The sequence below is a fragment of the Leptopilina heterotoma genome, unplaced genomic scaffold (assembly GCF_015476425.1).
Source record: "Leptopilina heterotoma isolate Lh14 unplaced genomic scaffold, ASM1547642v1 Lhet_51, whole genome shotgun sequence".
Classification (NCBI taxonomy): domain Eukaryota; kingdom Metazoa; phylum Arthropoda; class Insecta; order Hymenoptera; family Figitidae; genus Leptopilina; species Leptopilina heterotoma.
Genome location: NW_025111110.1, coordinates 2448462 through 2465535, shown reverse-complemented (window position 1 = coordinate 2465535; position 17074 = coordinate 2448462). Strand labels below are relative to the sequence as shown.

The window sequence follows — 17074 nt, the reverse complement described above, 5'->3', positions numbered from 1 at the left end:
TTTTACAATCAAATGCAATTTAATTTACAAATGCAATTTCTAGTAAATAAAAGTGAATAAAAAACGAAAAATCTCTTCTTCATGAATTTTTTTTATAAGAACGAATATTAAACTAAAATTCTAATAAATTTCAAGATTGCAATAAAAATAATAGAATAGAAATTAAAACATAATTAGAAAAAAACTGCAATAAGAAAAATTATTTTCAAAAGAAAAAATAATAAATAAAAGAAAAATAATTAGAATTGTAAATATTTCATTCACAAAGTATAAATTTATTTTGAGTAAAATAAAAATTTTAAATTAAAAAATAAAGTTAAATTTTCTATAGTTAAATACTTTAAAATATAATTAATTAATTATGCATTTTTACACATTATTATGCGATATTTATTGAAAAACACTTTAGTGTTTTTAAAAATATTCTGCAGAAAAAATATTTTTTTTTAAAGTCACTCATTTGATGCATACCCGTAATTATTTAATTCATTTTGTACTTAGAAGCTAAGTAAACTTTAATTCTTTTTCTACTTATGAAGTTAAGTAAACGTTGATATATTATTTAAGTAAACGTACATTATTTTTAAGAAATAATTCCAAATTTTTAAGATAAAAAAAAATATATATATATTTCACGACAACTCCAAATAACGAAAGATTTTAATTGTCAATCAATTTTAAAAGTCTTATTCCTATATTCTAATTTTACATATTCGTTAACCACAATATTTTTGCTTTAATAGCAAAATGCTCTTCTTTGTTCAAAATACAATTTCTATACACAAGTTTGTATTCTTTTTTTAGTGGTGAAATTAATTGAGAAGTAAGCAAACGAATGAAATTTGATAAATTGTTTGGAAAACTTTTTGTTACGCATAAAAATATAATTATTTTGTTATATTGAAATATTTGTTACACATTAAAGAACTTTATACAAAATTTTTATCAATTTGTATATATAAATTAAAAATAAAAATTGAAAAATCCAATAAATTTATTCGCTTACTTCTCAAATATTTCCCCCTACAAATTCGATATGCTGTAAATGGACACAAATTAGAAAATCTTTGATGAAAGATAAATTTAAATTTAAATTTAAATTTACATTTAAATTTTTCTATGAAAATTAAGGAACATTTGAAATGTGCAAACGTAAAATAGAAGCATAAGAACTAATTTTCTGAATATATCAGACTTGATTAAAAAAAAACTCTAAACTTCTGTAACTAAATTATTAAATAAAAAAAAATTAATACAACTAAACTTGTAATACATACAAAAAAAAGTTAAAGATTTCTTAATTTTGTCACCTCAGGAACAATAAATTTGATATCATGATCTTACTCATTAAAATTTGTTTCACGTGTCTCGAGTACTTCAAAAAAAAAAAAGAAATAGAAAATAATTTTTCTTTTCATTGATAACAACAATTTTAAAAGATTTAAAAGATTTTTCCTCTCGAATTTCATTTTTTTTCACAGTGAAACATTTATTACTATTTTCTAATTCTTGAGGAACCTATTTACTGGTCTTTTATTTATAATATGAAGATTATTTGTTTTTTCTTTGCTGTGTGTGTATGTGTGTTTTTTTAAGGCCCCTCTGGCTCACGATTCAATAAAACTTTACGTCATCGTCTTTCAAAACGGGACGTTAACGAAATATATTACTTCCTACATAGTAACGACATTTGTACTAAGTGTGTAAGATCTGCTTCTTTTTTTTTAGCAGAATTAGTAACAATATAGATGCAAAATCAATTTTTGTTTGCATAGTACAGTTGGCAAAAAATTTCAAGATTTATTGAATGCCGGGAGAAAAATATATATATATATGCTTTTTTATAAGATGTCAAATATCGACAAGCCCAGCAATAAAAAAAATTTTTTTTTCCTTTTTGCCAAATTCTATTGCACACCAGTAAATGAATTACTGTTAAAGATATTCCTCTTCACTGTCAAAGTAAACTTTGATTATTCACTTTGCCAAATTTTCGAATCCCTCCTCTTCATGATAATTGTCCAATTGGCGCGTTTTGTAACCATAAATCGTGAATGAAGTGATACAGTTTATCACTTACAGCAACCTGTAAATTAAGAGAGAGATAGAGAGAGAGAAAAATCAGTATTTTTAATTTGATTTTTTTATAAATATCGAAATGCACTTACTTTGTAAGGAGTTGGATTTAAATTCCGTTTATGATCACTGCGTAGAGTTTTCAAAGATTCCTGTACTCTTTCACGAGTCTCTTGTAAAGTTGGCAGAGGTCGACACAACTTACCGTCTTTCCAGTACAACTTTAAAAATAATTAACAAATTTTTTAATAAGAAAAAAATAGAAAATCGAAAACTATTTCTAATATTCAACTCTTCTAATATTATTTTCTAAAATTTTAATAAAAATTTATTTTTAAATAATAGCAGATTTTAAAAGATGAGTACAAAGCCTGAATTTCAATTTAAAATTGAGATTAAATTTAAAATGAAAAATTGGAAAATTAATTTAATTAATTTTACAAGAAACTCACTCTGTGCAGAACCTCGACTCTCGTTGGAGTGACATACGCTCTCTTTGACTCTTGAAATGGATGTCTGCAGAGGACTTTTTGCCCAACCTGGGGCGATTCCTCGTCATACCTTTGAAGTAAATCCACAAGTGCGTGCCCGTCAGCGCCGTACAAACGAAAAGCATTCTTTCTGCCTGGCATTGTAACCTTATCAACTTCCTGACTGAGCTTTATTCTCGGCAATTTATTAATTTCCACCATTTTATAGACGCAACCAAGAGCCGGTTGTCGTTGGCACGTCACTAAATGTGTTCCAATTCCAAAGCTGTTTATTTTGTGATTCTGCAAAATAAATAATTTTCATTATTATTTTACATTTAGAATAATTAAAAGTAAACGAAAATATTTCATTATTCACACAAATTAATATTTTTTTTAAATTAAATATTCCGAACAAAAAATAAATAATAAATCTACAAATCTTCCTTCTCGAGGAAGCAAAAATTAAAAAAAAATATTTTCGAATTGAAAATTAAAAAAAAAAATAAAAGGAACTTCTAAATAGTTTACAGAAGAATTAATTTATTAAGACTAAATTAAAAAAAAATAATGACGGGCCTTGAATTGACTTTAAAACGCAAAAAGTCACTTTAGTCGATTAAAAATACAAAAAGGCAATTATTTCATTCAGTGTTGTCACAAAAATTTTATTTTGCACTTCCTAGATCTTTCACTGATTTATAAATTCAATTATACAAAACTTGAATAATATTTTCACGGGAAATACAATTTAAAATTATCTGAAATTTAATCATTTTTAGAAATTACAACTATAACCCTTCCAAAATTCATGTATTTTTCACAATTTTTACCTAAATAAAAATTGATTTTCAAAAATTGAAATAAAATACTTGAAAAAATCAATTATTTTCAATTAAATTTTACAAAATTTCAATTATTAAGGTTGCTGCACAAATTTAATTTAATTTTTCCCTGACTTTTTCCTAATTTCCAGACAAAATTTTGACTTTCTCCCTCAACCTAAATAATATTCTGATTCATTTTAGAAACGATTAGATTATCAAAAAAATGTTCTATTACATTTATTTACGAATTTCTTTAATTGTAAAATTATTCGAAAACATCAATAACTTATATTTTTAAATAAAAATTTAATCATTATTATTTTTTTAAAGGAATTAAGATTTAAAAAAATTTTAAATTCAAACCTTTTTCAAATTCTACAACTTAAAAGAAAATTGTTATAAAATATAAAGAAATCGATCAATTTCTTTTTGTTTTATAATAATTAAATATAACCGAGTGATAAAATAATTATTTTTTATTATAAAAATATTGTTACTGCAACTTCTTCAAAATTATTTTCATAATTACAATTCAATATTATTATTTTCTACAATTTTTAACAAAAATTCTTCTTTAAATCAATTATTTTTAATATTTTTTTGAAAAAGTTCTTTCAGAATTTTCAAATTGATTTGCTTACAATTCAATTTTACGAAATTTCGATTATTCGGAAATTCTTCTATTAAATATATTTAAGAAAATAAAAACATCAAATAATTTAAAAAAAAATTAAATAAACTTCTTCAAAAAAATTAATTCTACATAATTGTTAATTAAAAGCATGAAACATTCAGATTTTTAAAGATATTAATTTGAAACCTATTCAAAATTCGATTATTTCTTAAAATGTATGCTTACAATTCATTTATTATTCAATTATTATCAATTATTTAACTAAAATTAATTTTTAAATCAATTTTTATTAGAAAATTCTACGGGAATGCAATTATTTAAACACAAAAATAAATAATTTATTGAATAATTAAATGTTTCTTAAAACTGAATTCTTATAAAGAATTTTGTCAAAAAATGTTAAAATAATTGAATTATAGAGAAGAAATTTAAAAAAAAAAAATTGTAAATAATTGAATTCCTGGGAAATTTTTAAAATTTACGCAAATAATTAAATATTTACGTAGAATTTTGTTAAAAATTTGTGAAGATAACTGAATTCTATTGGAAAATTTTATTAAAATTTTTGAAAATAGGTACTCCTCAAATTTTCAATTATCTTTATAAATAATAAAATTCTTCACCAAAGTTCAATTACCTATTTTTGTAAATTTTTGAACAATTTCTGCAAAGAATTTTATTACTTTTGAAAATAATTAAATGTTTGCGTAGAATTTTGTTAAACATTTTTTTAAATAAATGAATTCTGTTGGAAAGTTTTATTACAAATTTTTGAAAATAATTGAATTTCAAAGAAGAATTATATTATTTATAAAAATAATTGAAATTTTGACGAGAATATTTCTAAATTTTTAAACGTAATTGAATTTCTGCGAAGAAATTTATTACTTTTGAAAATAATTGAATTTTTTCAATCATTCGTAACTTCTGCAAAATTAAATTTTTTTTAGTGTTTTTAACTAAAATTCTACTAGAAATCCATTATTTTCAATAATTATTTAAATATTTATTAAAAAATTTAACGAATTTCAGTAGAATTTGAATTATTAAAATTTTTCTTATCTAAGTTCTTTAAAATTTATAATTAAATTCGATCGAAATTGAAATTTTATAAAATTTCAAATTGAAACCTTCTGAAGTTCATCATTTATGAAAAATTGTAAACGAAACTCTTTTAAAATTCAATTATTTTTGAAATATTTAAGTAAAATTGTTCATTAAATAATTTCTAAGTAATGATTTTTTGAAAGTTCTTTAAAAATTAATTATTGACAGAAATAGAAAAAATTAAAGGTTTTGTATTAGAATTCGTGATAATTTGATAGTTTTGAGTCTAAATAATGATAATCTCTGAGGTCTGTAATGGAAATAAAAATAGTGGAAAAATAAATAAAATAAAAAAAAAATAAATTAGTAAATAAAAAATTATAAATAGTCTACAAAAGAATAATAATTTCGACTATGGAAAAATTATTACCTGTTCATTTAGACTGATTATAGTTTCTTCGTTAATATCATTTGATGCGACGATTGTCAGTTTTGCAAACCAGGGAATATTGTATTTTTCTGCAATTTTTTCAAAAGAATCCCTCGCTTCTTGACTGAGATATGCAAGATCACCACTGTCGATCCTGATTCCAATTGCCCTGTAGCCCAAATCATTTAATGCAAGTGCTACAGCGCAGAAATTGAGAAGACCACTTCTGGAAGCACTTTATTAATAAATATACATGTATCTCCCACAAAATGATAAATACTAATTTTCAAATGTATTTTCAAGAAAATAACGATTTATGAAAAAGAACAAAAGTGAAACAATATGAAATTTACATTTTTGCGAATTGATGATATACAAATTTTCTCTTTTTTTCGAAAAAAAGAATTGCAATTTAGAAAATAAGGAAGGAAAGTAAAATCATTTTTAGGAATAATAATAAAAATAAAAATACAAATACAAATACCAAAAAAAAAAGAATATGAAAAAACCTAAATGTTTTGAAATATCTTTTCATATCTTAATTACAGAAAATTTATTTTTCAAAACTTGGCCGAATTGGGAAGGCATTATATAAGGTTGAACAATTATTTGTCTATTTATTCATTAAATCTACACTTTTCTTTGTACTTCGAACAACAAATGTTTAATAAAAAGGAATTACTCTTGTCTTAATAATAATAAAAATTTTATCATTGGATTAAATTTATTATTATTACCTTTTATCTCTTTTTAAAAATCACTTTTTAGCTCTTTCAGATTTGGAAATTAAAAATTCGGATAAGTTATATTTAGCAAGAAAAAGAAAAAAAATTGATGATTTTTCAATGCATGAATGAAAAATGTATCGAAAATGTTATTTGTTTTACTAGGTCAGGAATCTTTTTTTTTTGTTCTCTAAATGATAAAAGCGTGAAATAGGAAAAATTTGTTCACTACCAAAAAAGAACCACTATAGAGGAAAAAGAAAAGTGCAAAAAGATTCCGTCTGTAAGCAAAACGAACTATTTAGAACTAGATCGTACCTCACATAAAGCTCACCCAATTCGCTTCGTTTTAAAAAGCCATTCTTGTTAGATGATGTCGATTCACTTTTGATTGGGTTACTACTCCCACTGTTTTGGAGTGCCTTATTATTTGCCCCTTTATTTAGAAGTTTATTCTTAACGACAAGGCTCTCATTTTGCGCCTTTCTCTTGAACGGTGCCTCTACGCTATAAAAACACTCGAGTTAACTTTTATAACACGATTCTCGTTCTTTTTTTTCACGAATTAAATATTATTCCAAAATGTGAGTATCATCTATGCAAAAATGGCCTGTAATTTGCTTTTTTCAATCATTATCTTATTCATCGCCTCTAGAAAGCTTTGTTAAAAAAAATAAATTCATGCACACACTTTTTAAATCTACTTTCCATTTCCCCTCAATTTCGAATTTGGAAAAATTTTTAAATGTGCGATTTTTTTACAGAAGCGTTAAAAATATTTTTTTCAATTGCTTTTTTAAAAATAAAAGATATTTTACATTAAAGAAAGCAATTTAATGCTGAAAATAGAAAAGAATTTCATTTTTTTATTTTCTTTATTATTTTTTTATTCATTTTTTAAATTATATTTGAAATAAATGAATTCTTTGAAATCTTTTCAATTTCCAGCACTGAATTTCCAATAAAGAAAATATTGCGAATTTTTATTTGAAACTTTGCAGAAAATTTTGTGAAATTCAAAGCATTTGAAGAATTGCAATATTATTTTCCATCCTAAATAACAAAATTTATATTTAAAGTTACAAAGTGAGAAGAAAAAAATAATTTAGCGAATTTGTGAAGTCACGGTCAAGAATCTTCAAAATACTTTGCGAAGTCACGAATCTTTAATAAATTATTTCAGATAAAAAAAAAGTGCTTTTATTACTTAAGAGATGCAAAAATGCTGACATGCATTGATTGTTATTTCAGATTTAAAATTACTAAAAAGTATGTAAGATAAATAGTCATGTCAGATATAAAAAAATGCTGTTTCATTTTTAAAGAAAGTTTACAATTTAGATTATATTTCGAGAATATTAAATATAATTTAAATCGATAAGATAAAAAGCATGATTTCATAAAACTACAAAGATTTTGTAATACGTGATTTGAGAGGAAAATATTTGCTAGAGAGAAATAGATTAGGAAAAAGTGTGTTTTTTTAAATAGCAGAGTTAGAAATATTATAGAGATTACACACGTCTCGTTTCTAATTATAAAAAGTGTATTGAATAATAGTAAATTAATAATAAAAAAAATAATAGTACAAATTTATCTAGTAATCAAAAAAACGAATTATTAAAAACTAAAAACGAACTATTTTTTAAAAAGTTGTGCTTTCAATTTGTAGAAAAAAGCAATTTTATACAGCAGCAGAGAGAGATTTGCGTTTGTCCTTTTTTTGCAGAAAAGAAAAGAAATATTTTGACAAAATAATTTTTTTCAGTAATATTAATACCTTTTAACGTCGTAAGTATCAACTAGGGCCATAAATCCATCTGGAAATGCAATTGCATAGCTGACAAGAGCCGCCAGTTCTCCATCAGATGCTTCCAATTCCAATGCTCCCAAATCAGCGGCAATATTTTTGCGATATTTACACGAAGCTGCTAATAAATCTTTCATTTGACCTGTCTCCTTATGAGCGAGTGTCTAAAAAACATTTAACTACAATTATTCACTTGTATTTTTTTTAATTAATATAAATAATAAATACTTTCGAAAAAAATTCTACAAAATATTAAATTTCGTTTGTAAATAATTTTGTTCAATTTATTTCTCCAAAAATATTTAATTTGCTATGCAAATAATTTTGTTTAATTTATTTTTCAAAAATATTTAATTTCCTTTGTAAAAAATAATTTCGTTTAATTTTATTTCTAAAAAATATTCAACTTCTTTAGTAAATCATTTCATTTCATTTATTTCCAAGAAGAATTTAATTTCTTTTGTAAATAATTTTAATTTATTTCTTCATTTCCAAATGTTTTTTTTTGTTATTGTATTCAATGTCATTATTTAAAGGAGTAATTTTTTATTTTAAAATATACTCACTCTATTGTGCAAATCATCTTTGCCATTAAACGATGTAATATATGCATGAGCGTGAGTTCCATAGACGGGAATTGCAAATAATTTTCCAGCCAATACATTGCTTGTACCGTCAAAACCACCTGAAAAATATTAAGATAAAACATAATAAATGTCAAGAATAATAAAAAAATTTAATTTAAACACTTTAAAATAAAAAGATAATTTTTTTTTTGAAAGAATTAAATACTCAAAAGTTTTATTTTAAATTCGAAAACTAAAAAAAGATCTCTTAATATAAAAGATTATGTATTTATTATTCATAATAACTTGCATAATTTAAATACGATAACATTCCCAATGACTAATCAAGTTTATAAATTATCTTTTTCTTTCTCTTAATAATAATAATTAATCGAATAAATGACATAACACTAATCAGCATTATGGAAGCGAAAAAAATAAAGTAATTTCTTTAACTTTCTTACTTCATCACTGCGAAAATTGTTGATAACTGCGGCAAAAGTTTCTTATTTTGTAAATCAACTCTTTACAGGATTGCCACAAATATTTAATTTTATTTTTCCCTGATTTCCAGACAAAATTTTCCCTTTTTCCCTGACCCTAAAGAATATTCTGATTCACTCTAAGAATTATTAGATACTCAAAAAAAAAAAAAAAAAATGTTCTATTACATTTATTTACAAATTTCTTTAATTGTAAAATTATTCAAAAACATTAATAACTTCTTTTTTAAATAAATATTTAATCATTATTTTTTCCGTAGGAATTAAAATTCTTCAAAACATTCAAATTCAAACCTTTTTGAAATTCAACAACTTATAAGAATATTATTACAAAACATGAAGAAGGCGATCACTCCGAGTCTTCGACTCGAATTGATCGCCTTCTTCATGTTTTGTAATAATTTAAATTACCATAAAATTTTTCAAAATAAGTTAAATATTTACAAAAAATCCTAATAAAATCCTTCGCAAGAATTCAATTATTTTTACAAGCAGTACAATTTCTCAAAAAAATTAAATTATTTTTAAAAAATGTAATAAAATTCCTTGTAATAATTCAATTATTTTTCATAATAAATCGATTATTCGATAATTCATTTTTAAATCAATTTTTATTAGAAAATTCAATTATTCAAATTAAAAAATAAATAATTTATTGAATAATTGAATGTTTGTTAAAATTGAATTCTTATAAAGAATTTTATCAATAAATTTTTAAATAATTGAATTCATTTGACAAATTTTAATAAAATTTTTAAGAATAATTACATTTTTCGAGAAATTTGATTAAAATATTGTATAAAAAATAATTAAAATCCTGCGATGAGTTTTATTATATTTATGAAAATAATTAAAATTTTCCTAAGAATTTTATTAAAATTTTCATAAAATAATTGAATTTCGATGAAGAATTTTATTATTTATAAAGATAATTGAAATTTTGACGAGAATTTTTTTTTAAGTTTTTGAACATAAATGGATTTCTGCGAAGAATTTTATTACTTTTGAAAATTATTTAATTCTTCCAACGAATTTTATTCAAATTTATAAAAATAACTGTATTTCTGTGAAGAATTTTATTATTTATATAAATAATTGAATTCTTACCACGAATTTTATTCAAGTTTATGAAAATAATTGAATTTCGGTGGAGAATTTTATTATTTATAAAAATAATTGAATTCTTGAAAAGAACTATGTTAAATTTTTTTAAATAATTTAATTCTTCCAACGAATTTTATTTAACTTTATATAAATAATTGAATTCTTACAACGAATTTTATTCAAGTTTATAAAAGTAATTGAATTTCGGTGAAGAATTTTATTATTTAAAAAGAAATTATTGTCAGAAATAGAAAAAATTGAAGGTTTTGTATGAAAATTCGTGGTAATTTCATATAGTTTACGAGGCAAAAAGAAAAAAAAATTCAGTTTGCTCATGAATTTTAAAAATTCAATTTTTTCCAGTACTTTTAGTAAAAATCACTGACTTTTCCCTGAATTTCCTGACTTCCCTGACCTGTGGCAACCCTGTCTTTTGAAAAATTGAAATTCAGATGGGAATTTTTTTCGAAAGATAACAAAATAAATTAATAATAATAATTATTATTACTGTTATTATTTTATTATTATAGAATTATTAAATTTGTTAAATCTAATTGTAATTTAAACCTTTGGATTACAATTCGAAAGAAATTGACTTAAATACAAAAAACGAATTAATTTAATGACTTATGATTATAAATAATTTAAAGTAGAAAAAAAAATTTTCCATCGCAGCTGTAAATTTTCGTGTTTAATAATTAAATTTTTCTTTAAAATTTACTTATTAGAAAGCGGAAGGAAATAATAAAAAGTGCAAATCAATAACTCGTTAAAAAAAAAATCGTTTGATGATAATTTCCGAAAACAATTGGATGAGTGAAAATGGTGCAATACTCAAATGTGAACTAATTTGTTTTAAACAAAAAGTATATATATACATATATTCCGGATATATAATTATATATCTAAGTTAACCCTGAAAGTTCTTTCACATCATTTAACGTAGATGATACCCACCGGTACGAAGTAGTACGATATATTGATCTCACTTTCTTTGACCGGGTCTATTACTCATCGTGTAAATTTCACGAAAATTGCAAATTCAACTTTTAAACTTTTGAAAAGAAAGGGAAAAATACCATTTTCAATTTTAAAGCAAAATACAATCTTTACAAAAAATGCAATCTTCAAAGAAAAATAGAAATTTTAAAGAAAAATACACTCATAAATTTTAAAAAAATATAAAAATACAAAAAATACAAAAAAAAAAAATAAATACAAATACACTACAAAATACAAAAGAAAATAAATAATTGTAAAAATTAACTAGAAAAAAATTGTTTAATTTTTGATAAAAACTTTTAAAGAATTTGCATTTATTTTGCGCAACAAGAGTGAAAAAAATGACACGTTAAAAGGAATAATAAAAAAATGTAATAAGGTCAATAAGAGGAGACGAAAAATAAAATTAAGAGAATTAAGACAAAAATTGACAATAGATGTTTCATGGAAAAAAAAACTTGGAGTAATAAAAGGGGCAATAAAAAAATGTCATAAAAAGGTTTCAACTACAGAATGAGACGTACTATTTTTAGAAATGATCTTTCACTTACCAATATAACTATATTTGGAAGCACTGAGTCCTCCGTCTGGTCCTTGTGCCCTTCTTAGACCAAATTCCATTAAAGTTATATTTTTTCCAGCCACCATTCTATATCGAGCTGCGTTTGTTGCCACCAAGCTTGCATAGTTGACAAGAGTTAAAAAAGTTGTTTCCAGCAACTGAATTATTATCAATGGACCCTCTACTCTCAGCAGTGGTACTCTATTTCAAATAAATAAATAAAATTAATTAAATGATAACTTATACAATGGTAATTTATGCTAATGGTAATTTCTAGTTTGTAAAATGTTAATAAATTAAAAATAAGAGGAAATAAATAAATAACAATAAAAATATTTCTTAACTGTAAAAAAAATTGATAAAGCTATTAATAGATATAATAGTCGACATGATAAATAAACTTACATAATATATTTAAAAGTTTTGTATTGCAAATAATATATTTAAAAATAATTCAAAGTAGCAAAAATGAAAGAAAATATGAAAAATAAAACAAATATATAAATAAATAAAAGATAAGAAAAGATATGTTGTAAAGATACCAAATTTTTTTTTAATGATAAAAATTGAAAATTTTATTTTACCTTGGAAAAACGATAGAGCCTTCTTCGATAGCATACAAACTGACTTCATCAGTAGTAAGATTTTTTAAATATTCAAAGAACTCTGGCTCTACACAGTCTGGCATTGTCGTTCTCAAATAGTCAATATCTATAAATATATATTTTTTTTAAATAAATATAAATTAATACAATTGCAAAACTATTATTAGAATATTAATTTATAGTGAGTTTCAAGTCCGCAACGTTTTCAAAAACTAAAGTTAAAAAAACATTTCAAAAATTCGAAACGAAATATTTTTTTATAAATTAGTCACTAAAATAGAAATAAGAATCAAAAAGAAATTCAACATTTTTAAGCTTTAATTACATTTTTAATATTTTTAATACGCGATCATTTTTTAAAATAAAAATTTCAAAGTTTTTAAATTAAGAAAAAATTAATCAAATTAATTAATATAAATTCTGCAGATAAAAATTAGAAAATTCCTTCTAATTTTTCGCTTCTTAAAAAACATTGCGAACTCAAAAGGTTTCAACCTAAAAATTATTATTTTTATTCCCTTAGATTTTCAATTAAAAAAAAATATATATACCACTGTCTGAATAATGAAAGCTTGCGAGAAATTTAAGACATTCTTCCAATCCGGCAGAAACTGTGAATTCTCCGTGAAAAGGATTTTTTCGAAAAAATAAATCAAAGACTCCATAGTCTTGCATTTTACCACTCTTCCAATAGGCATAGGCCATTGTGATTTGATAAAGATCTGAAAATAGAGTAATTAAAAAGTAATTAAAGATGAATAATAATCAGTAAAAACTCCTTAAAGAGATTAATATTTTTCTCAACTTTGTAGAATATAAAAAGATTACTTTGTAGAATTTAATAAAATTATTTCTCTCTTCGCAAATAGATGGAATAATTTTTTTTTTGAATGGAAAAAAATGTAAAATTAATTAAATTTAAATATACTTTTAAACGTGAATAATTTGTTTTTTTTTCATAATTACTAGGGAAATATTTAACAATTTATTGTATTAAATAAATAAGACTAATTCATTTGATGCACATGTATTTTTTTTAATATCGAATTTATTCATTACGGAGCAAAAAAATTGAAAAGACCTTGAAAAACGAGATTTATCCTCGCAAACTTGATAATATGATCAAGTGTACTTAAAATTATTTTTTTACGTTCTGAATATTTTAAGAAAATTGAAATTACTATTAATTTTTTAATCATTAACGTTTTATTTAACTAAATGAATTAAATTAAAAATACTTTGTAATTTATTTTAATTAGCTTATAATTTTTTACAATTATTCTATTTGTCCGACATCTACATATATGACAATGAGAAAAAAATGTCATTCACTAGGTGCGTTTTAGTAATTAAGAAAGCTTGCCGCCTTGTCAGAAAATAATTAACAAACAACGTCATATGAAATTCAGTTCACGTGTTTTACAAGAAATGACGCAAGAAATGATTTATCTGGTTTTAAAAAAAAATTTATATTCCGAGCCAATGAACTTTAATGACTTTAACTAATCAAGAAAATTAAGAAAAAAAAGTGACATTAGTCATCATCATCATCTAGTAAATTATTCCCTCTTTTGCAATTAATAATTCACAAATTTCAAATTTTTCCGCATACAAAATGAAAAGAGAAAAATAAGTCAAAAATTTGAGAAGAAAAATAAACTTTCGTTCATATATAGATATTATGTATTCATTTAGAGGTTATATTACACATTGATTTTTTTTCGCAATAAATAAATACCTGTAAGGAGTGGTTGAACCACTCCATTTTGACGTGATTTACACCACAATTTATCTTTGTCATTTGACATAGTTGTATTCCGTTGTGTTATTTTTTCTCTTTGGAAAAATTGGAAATAACCTCACACAACAAACAGAAATTTTTTTAAATGGAACTGTCTTCCCTCTCGGTTAGTAAGCAACTGCAACTAACACGTTTTATCCGTGATCTCACTCTCACTCACACTTGTATTTTTACTCACGAATATATGTGTATCAGTAAGTATGAATTCCCGCACTCATAATCGATAAAATGTTTCTCGTGTTTAGGAACATTTGAAGGACGTCATCGTCAATAATATGAGTATAGTGAAATTTTCCCATTTTCCGAAAATTTCATTGTAAAACAGTAATTTCCCTATATAACAATATCATCCCCTCCCCTGTACAATGAAGGAAAATTCCCAGTGCTGCCAAAGCAAGAAATTTGAATTTTCAAATTGGCGGTAAAATTTGAACAAATGTATTTACATTTCATGAATAATTCAATATTTTTATTGAATAAAATTTTATTATAATTAATAGAAAATTCTTATCAAATACAAATATTATAATAAATATGTAAAAATGTTGAATAAATAATATTTAATAGGTTTTAATATAATGTATATAATTCATAATTGTCTATAAATAATTTACTGATAATCAATATATTTTAAATAATTGCTAATAATTGCTGTTTTTTTTCAAAAATCAGAATAATATTGAAACGGAAAATTTCAATGCAGTAAAATGAAATGCGCAGAAAAATTTTATTAGTACTTATTATATTGAAAGTGTCGAAAATGTTTAGTCGATAAATCGCGTTCTCATTATACATATTTTCGTCTAAATTACAAAAACCTACATAAAAACTAAAATATATAGATTATCAAAATTTCTAATTAACTTTTATTACGGCAATTAAAATTGATTTTCTTTTTAAAACTTTTTTTTTATCTGTCCTATACACAATTCTTATGATTAATTATAACTTTATAACAGAAAACACAAATATAAATAAAAAATAAATTAAAATTTTTGAAAATTAAAAAAATATTTGCAAATTGCAATTAATTAATTGTTATTAATTAATTAAATTAATAAAAATTTAATTCTTGCGAAGAATTTTATAAACATTTTTAAATAATTCATTTCTTTCGAATAAGAATTGAATTCTTACGAAAATTTTTACAAATCATTTTTTAAATAATTGAATTCTGTTTGGAAATTTTATGAAAATAGTAGATATTAAAAATTATTGAATTGCGAAAAGTTTTTAAAGATAATTAAATTTTACAAAGAATTCTATTAAAAAATTTGTCAATAATTGAATGTCTGTGGCAAATTTTATTAAATTTTTTTGAAAATAATTGAATTCTTGCGAACGATTTATTAGAATTTTTTAAAATAATGGAATTTTCCAAGAAGAAATTTATTACTTTTAAAAATAATTGAATTATTGTGATGAATATTGTTATTTATGAAAATAATTGAATTCTTGCGAACGATTTATTAGAATTTTTTAAAATAATGGAATTTTTAAGAAGAAATTTATTACTTCCAAAAATAATTGAATTATTGTGATGAATATTGTTATTTATGAAAATAATTGAATTTTGAAAAGAATTTTATTAAAATAATTGAAAAAATTATTTATTTTTTCAAAATAATTGAATTTTCAAAAGTAATTTGCTTATTTATCTTTAATAATTGAATTCTTTCGAAAAATTATTTCTGTACCTAAATAATTGAATTCTTAGAAAAAATTTTATTCAAATTTAAAAAAAATAATTGAATTATTTCAAAAAAATTTTATTAAAATTCTATTTAAAACAATTAATTTCTTTTGAATAATTTTATTAAATTTTTGAAAATAATTATTCAATCCTCCAAAAAAATATTAAAAAAACATTTTTTTAAATAATTGATTTTTTCGAGGAATTGAAATTAAGTTTTTAAGTATAATTACATTTTTTGAGCAATTCCTGTAAAATTCTATTAAAAATAATTGAATAATTGCTTGGAATTTTATTATAATTCTCAAAAATAATTGAATTACAGAAAAAAATGTTTAAAAGAATAATTGAATTTCTGTGAAAAATTTTATTATTTTTGAAAGTAATTGAATTCTTCATAAGAATTTTATGAACATTGTTTTAAATAATAAATATTTTCAAAATATAATAAATGTTATGAAAATTTTATTAGTTTAAATAAATAATTGAATTCTTGTGCGAAAACATTCTTTGTGAAAATGACTGAATTTTTCGATTATTAATTTAAAATAGTAATAAAAATAATTGAAATTCTTCGATGAGTTTTATTATTTATGAAAATAATTAAATTCATGCTTAGAATTTAATCAAAATTTTTTTTAAAAAATTGAATTTTCATGTAAAATTTTATTATTAGTGAAAGTAATTGAATTATTGTGAAAAATAAATTGCATAAAATTTTGTTAAATAATTGATTTTTTCGAAATTTTTTGGAAAATTAGCGAATTAAAAGTAATGGAAATTCTCTAAAAAAAAATATTATTTATATTCTTTGTTCAGAAAGTTGAATATATAATAATTTTTTTACCTTCTCTATTCTTCAGAATAATTAAAATTTTCGTAATGAAGATTATTTTTAATTTAGGTATCAGATAGAAACAATTTTTGTGAAATTCAATTTTCCTCGTACAAGAAAGTATAATTATTTTCAATTTTGAAAATCTGATGTTAAATTTGAAATTTTAGTATCAAAATTTGTTAAAGTTTTTTTGTAATAATTATAATAATAATTAAAAATAATAGTATGTAATTAATATAATATAATGTTTTTTTTGGCGAATGATTGGCTTTTTTAAATAAAAATATAATTATATGAATAAGATGTAAAAATTTGATATTATTAAGATCAATAAAACAGTAATAAAAATGCATTCATAAAGGAGATTTATTGAAAATCCTA

At 21.9% G+C, this 17074-nt stretch overlaps 1 protein-coding gene across 5 annotated transcripts; it reads right to left on the bottom strand.

Moving 5' to 3' along the window:
- Positions 1–658: 658 nt before the first annotated feature.
- LOC122507673 (nicotinate phosphoribosyltransferase) lies at positions 659–14423 on the bottom strand. 5 transcript variants are annotated; one of them, XM_043620511.1, is made up of 11 exons: positions 14100–14423; positions 12913–13083; positions 12341–12467; positions 11746–11957; positions 8586–8704; positions 7990–8183; positions 6528–6716; positions 5485–5710; positions 2529–2849; positions 2169–2297; positions 659–2086 (listed from the first exon to the last, which is right to left on the bottom strand). In XM_043620511.1, the coding sequence occupies exons 1-11, from the start codon at positions 14167–14169 to the stop codon at positions 2009–2011; spliced, it is 1836 nt and encodes a 611-aa protein (XP_043476446.1). In that variant the 5' UTR covers positions 14170–14423; the 3' UTR covers positions 659–2008. The 5 variants fall into 5 exon arrangements, with proteins under 5 accessions (XP_043476446.1, XP_043476447.1, XP_043476448.1 ...); XM_043620512.1 differs by having other exon boundaries at positions 5485–5707; XM_043620513.1 differs by lacking the exon at positions 6528–6716 and having other exon boundaries at positions 5485–5719; positions 14100–14421.
- Between the last annotated feature and the right edge of the window lie 2651 nt (positions 14424–17074).

Bases quoted from the DNA above. Each gene is read 5' to 3' on its own strand.
- LOC122507673 (XM_043620511.1), bottom strand. From the start codon at position 14,169: ATGTCAAATGACAAAGATAAATTGTGGTGTAAATCACGTCAAAATGGA. The intron at 11,958-12,340 runs GTAAAATAAAAT...TATTTGAAATAG, and splicing joins GGCTCTATCGTTTTTCCAAG to AGTACCACTGCTGAGAGTAG. The intron at 2,087-2,168 runs GTAAGTGCATTT...CTTAATTTACAG, and splicing joins TAAATCCAACTCCTTACAAA to GTTGCTGTAAGTGATAAACT.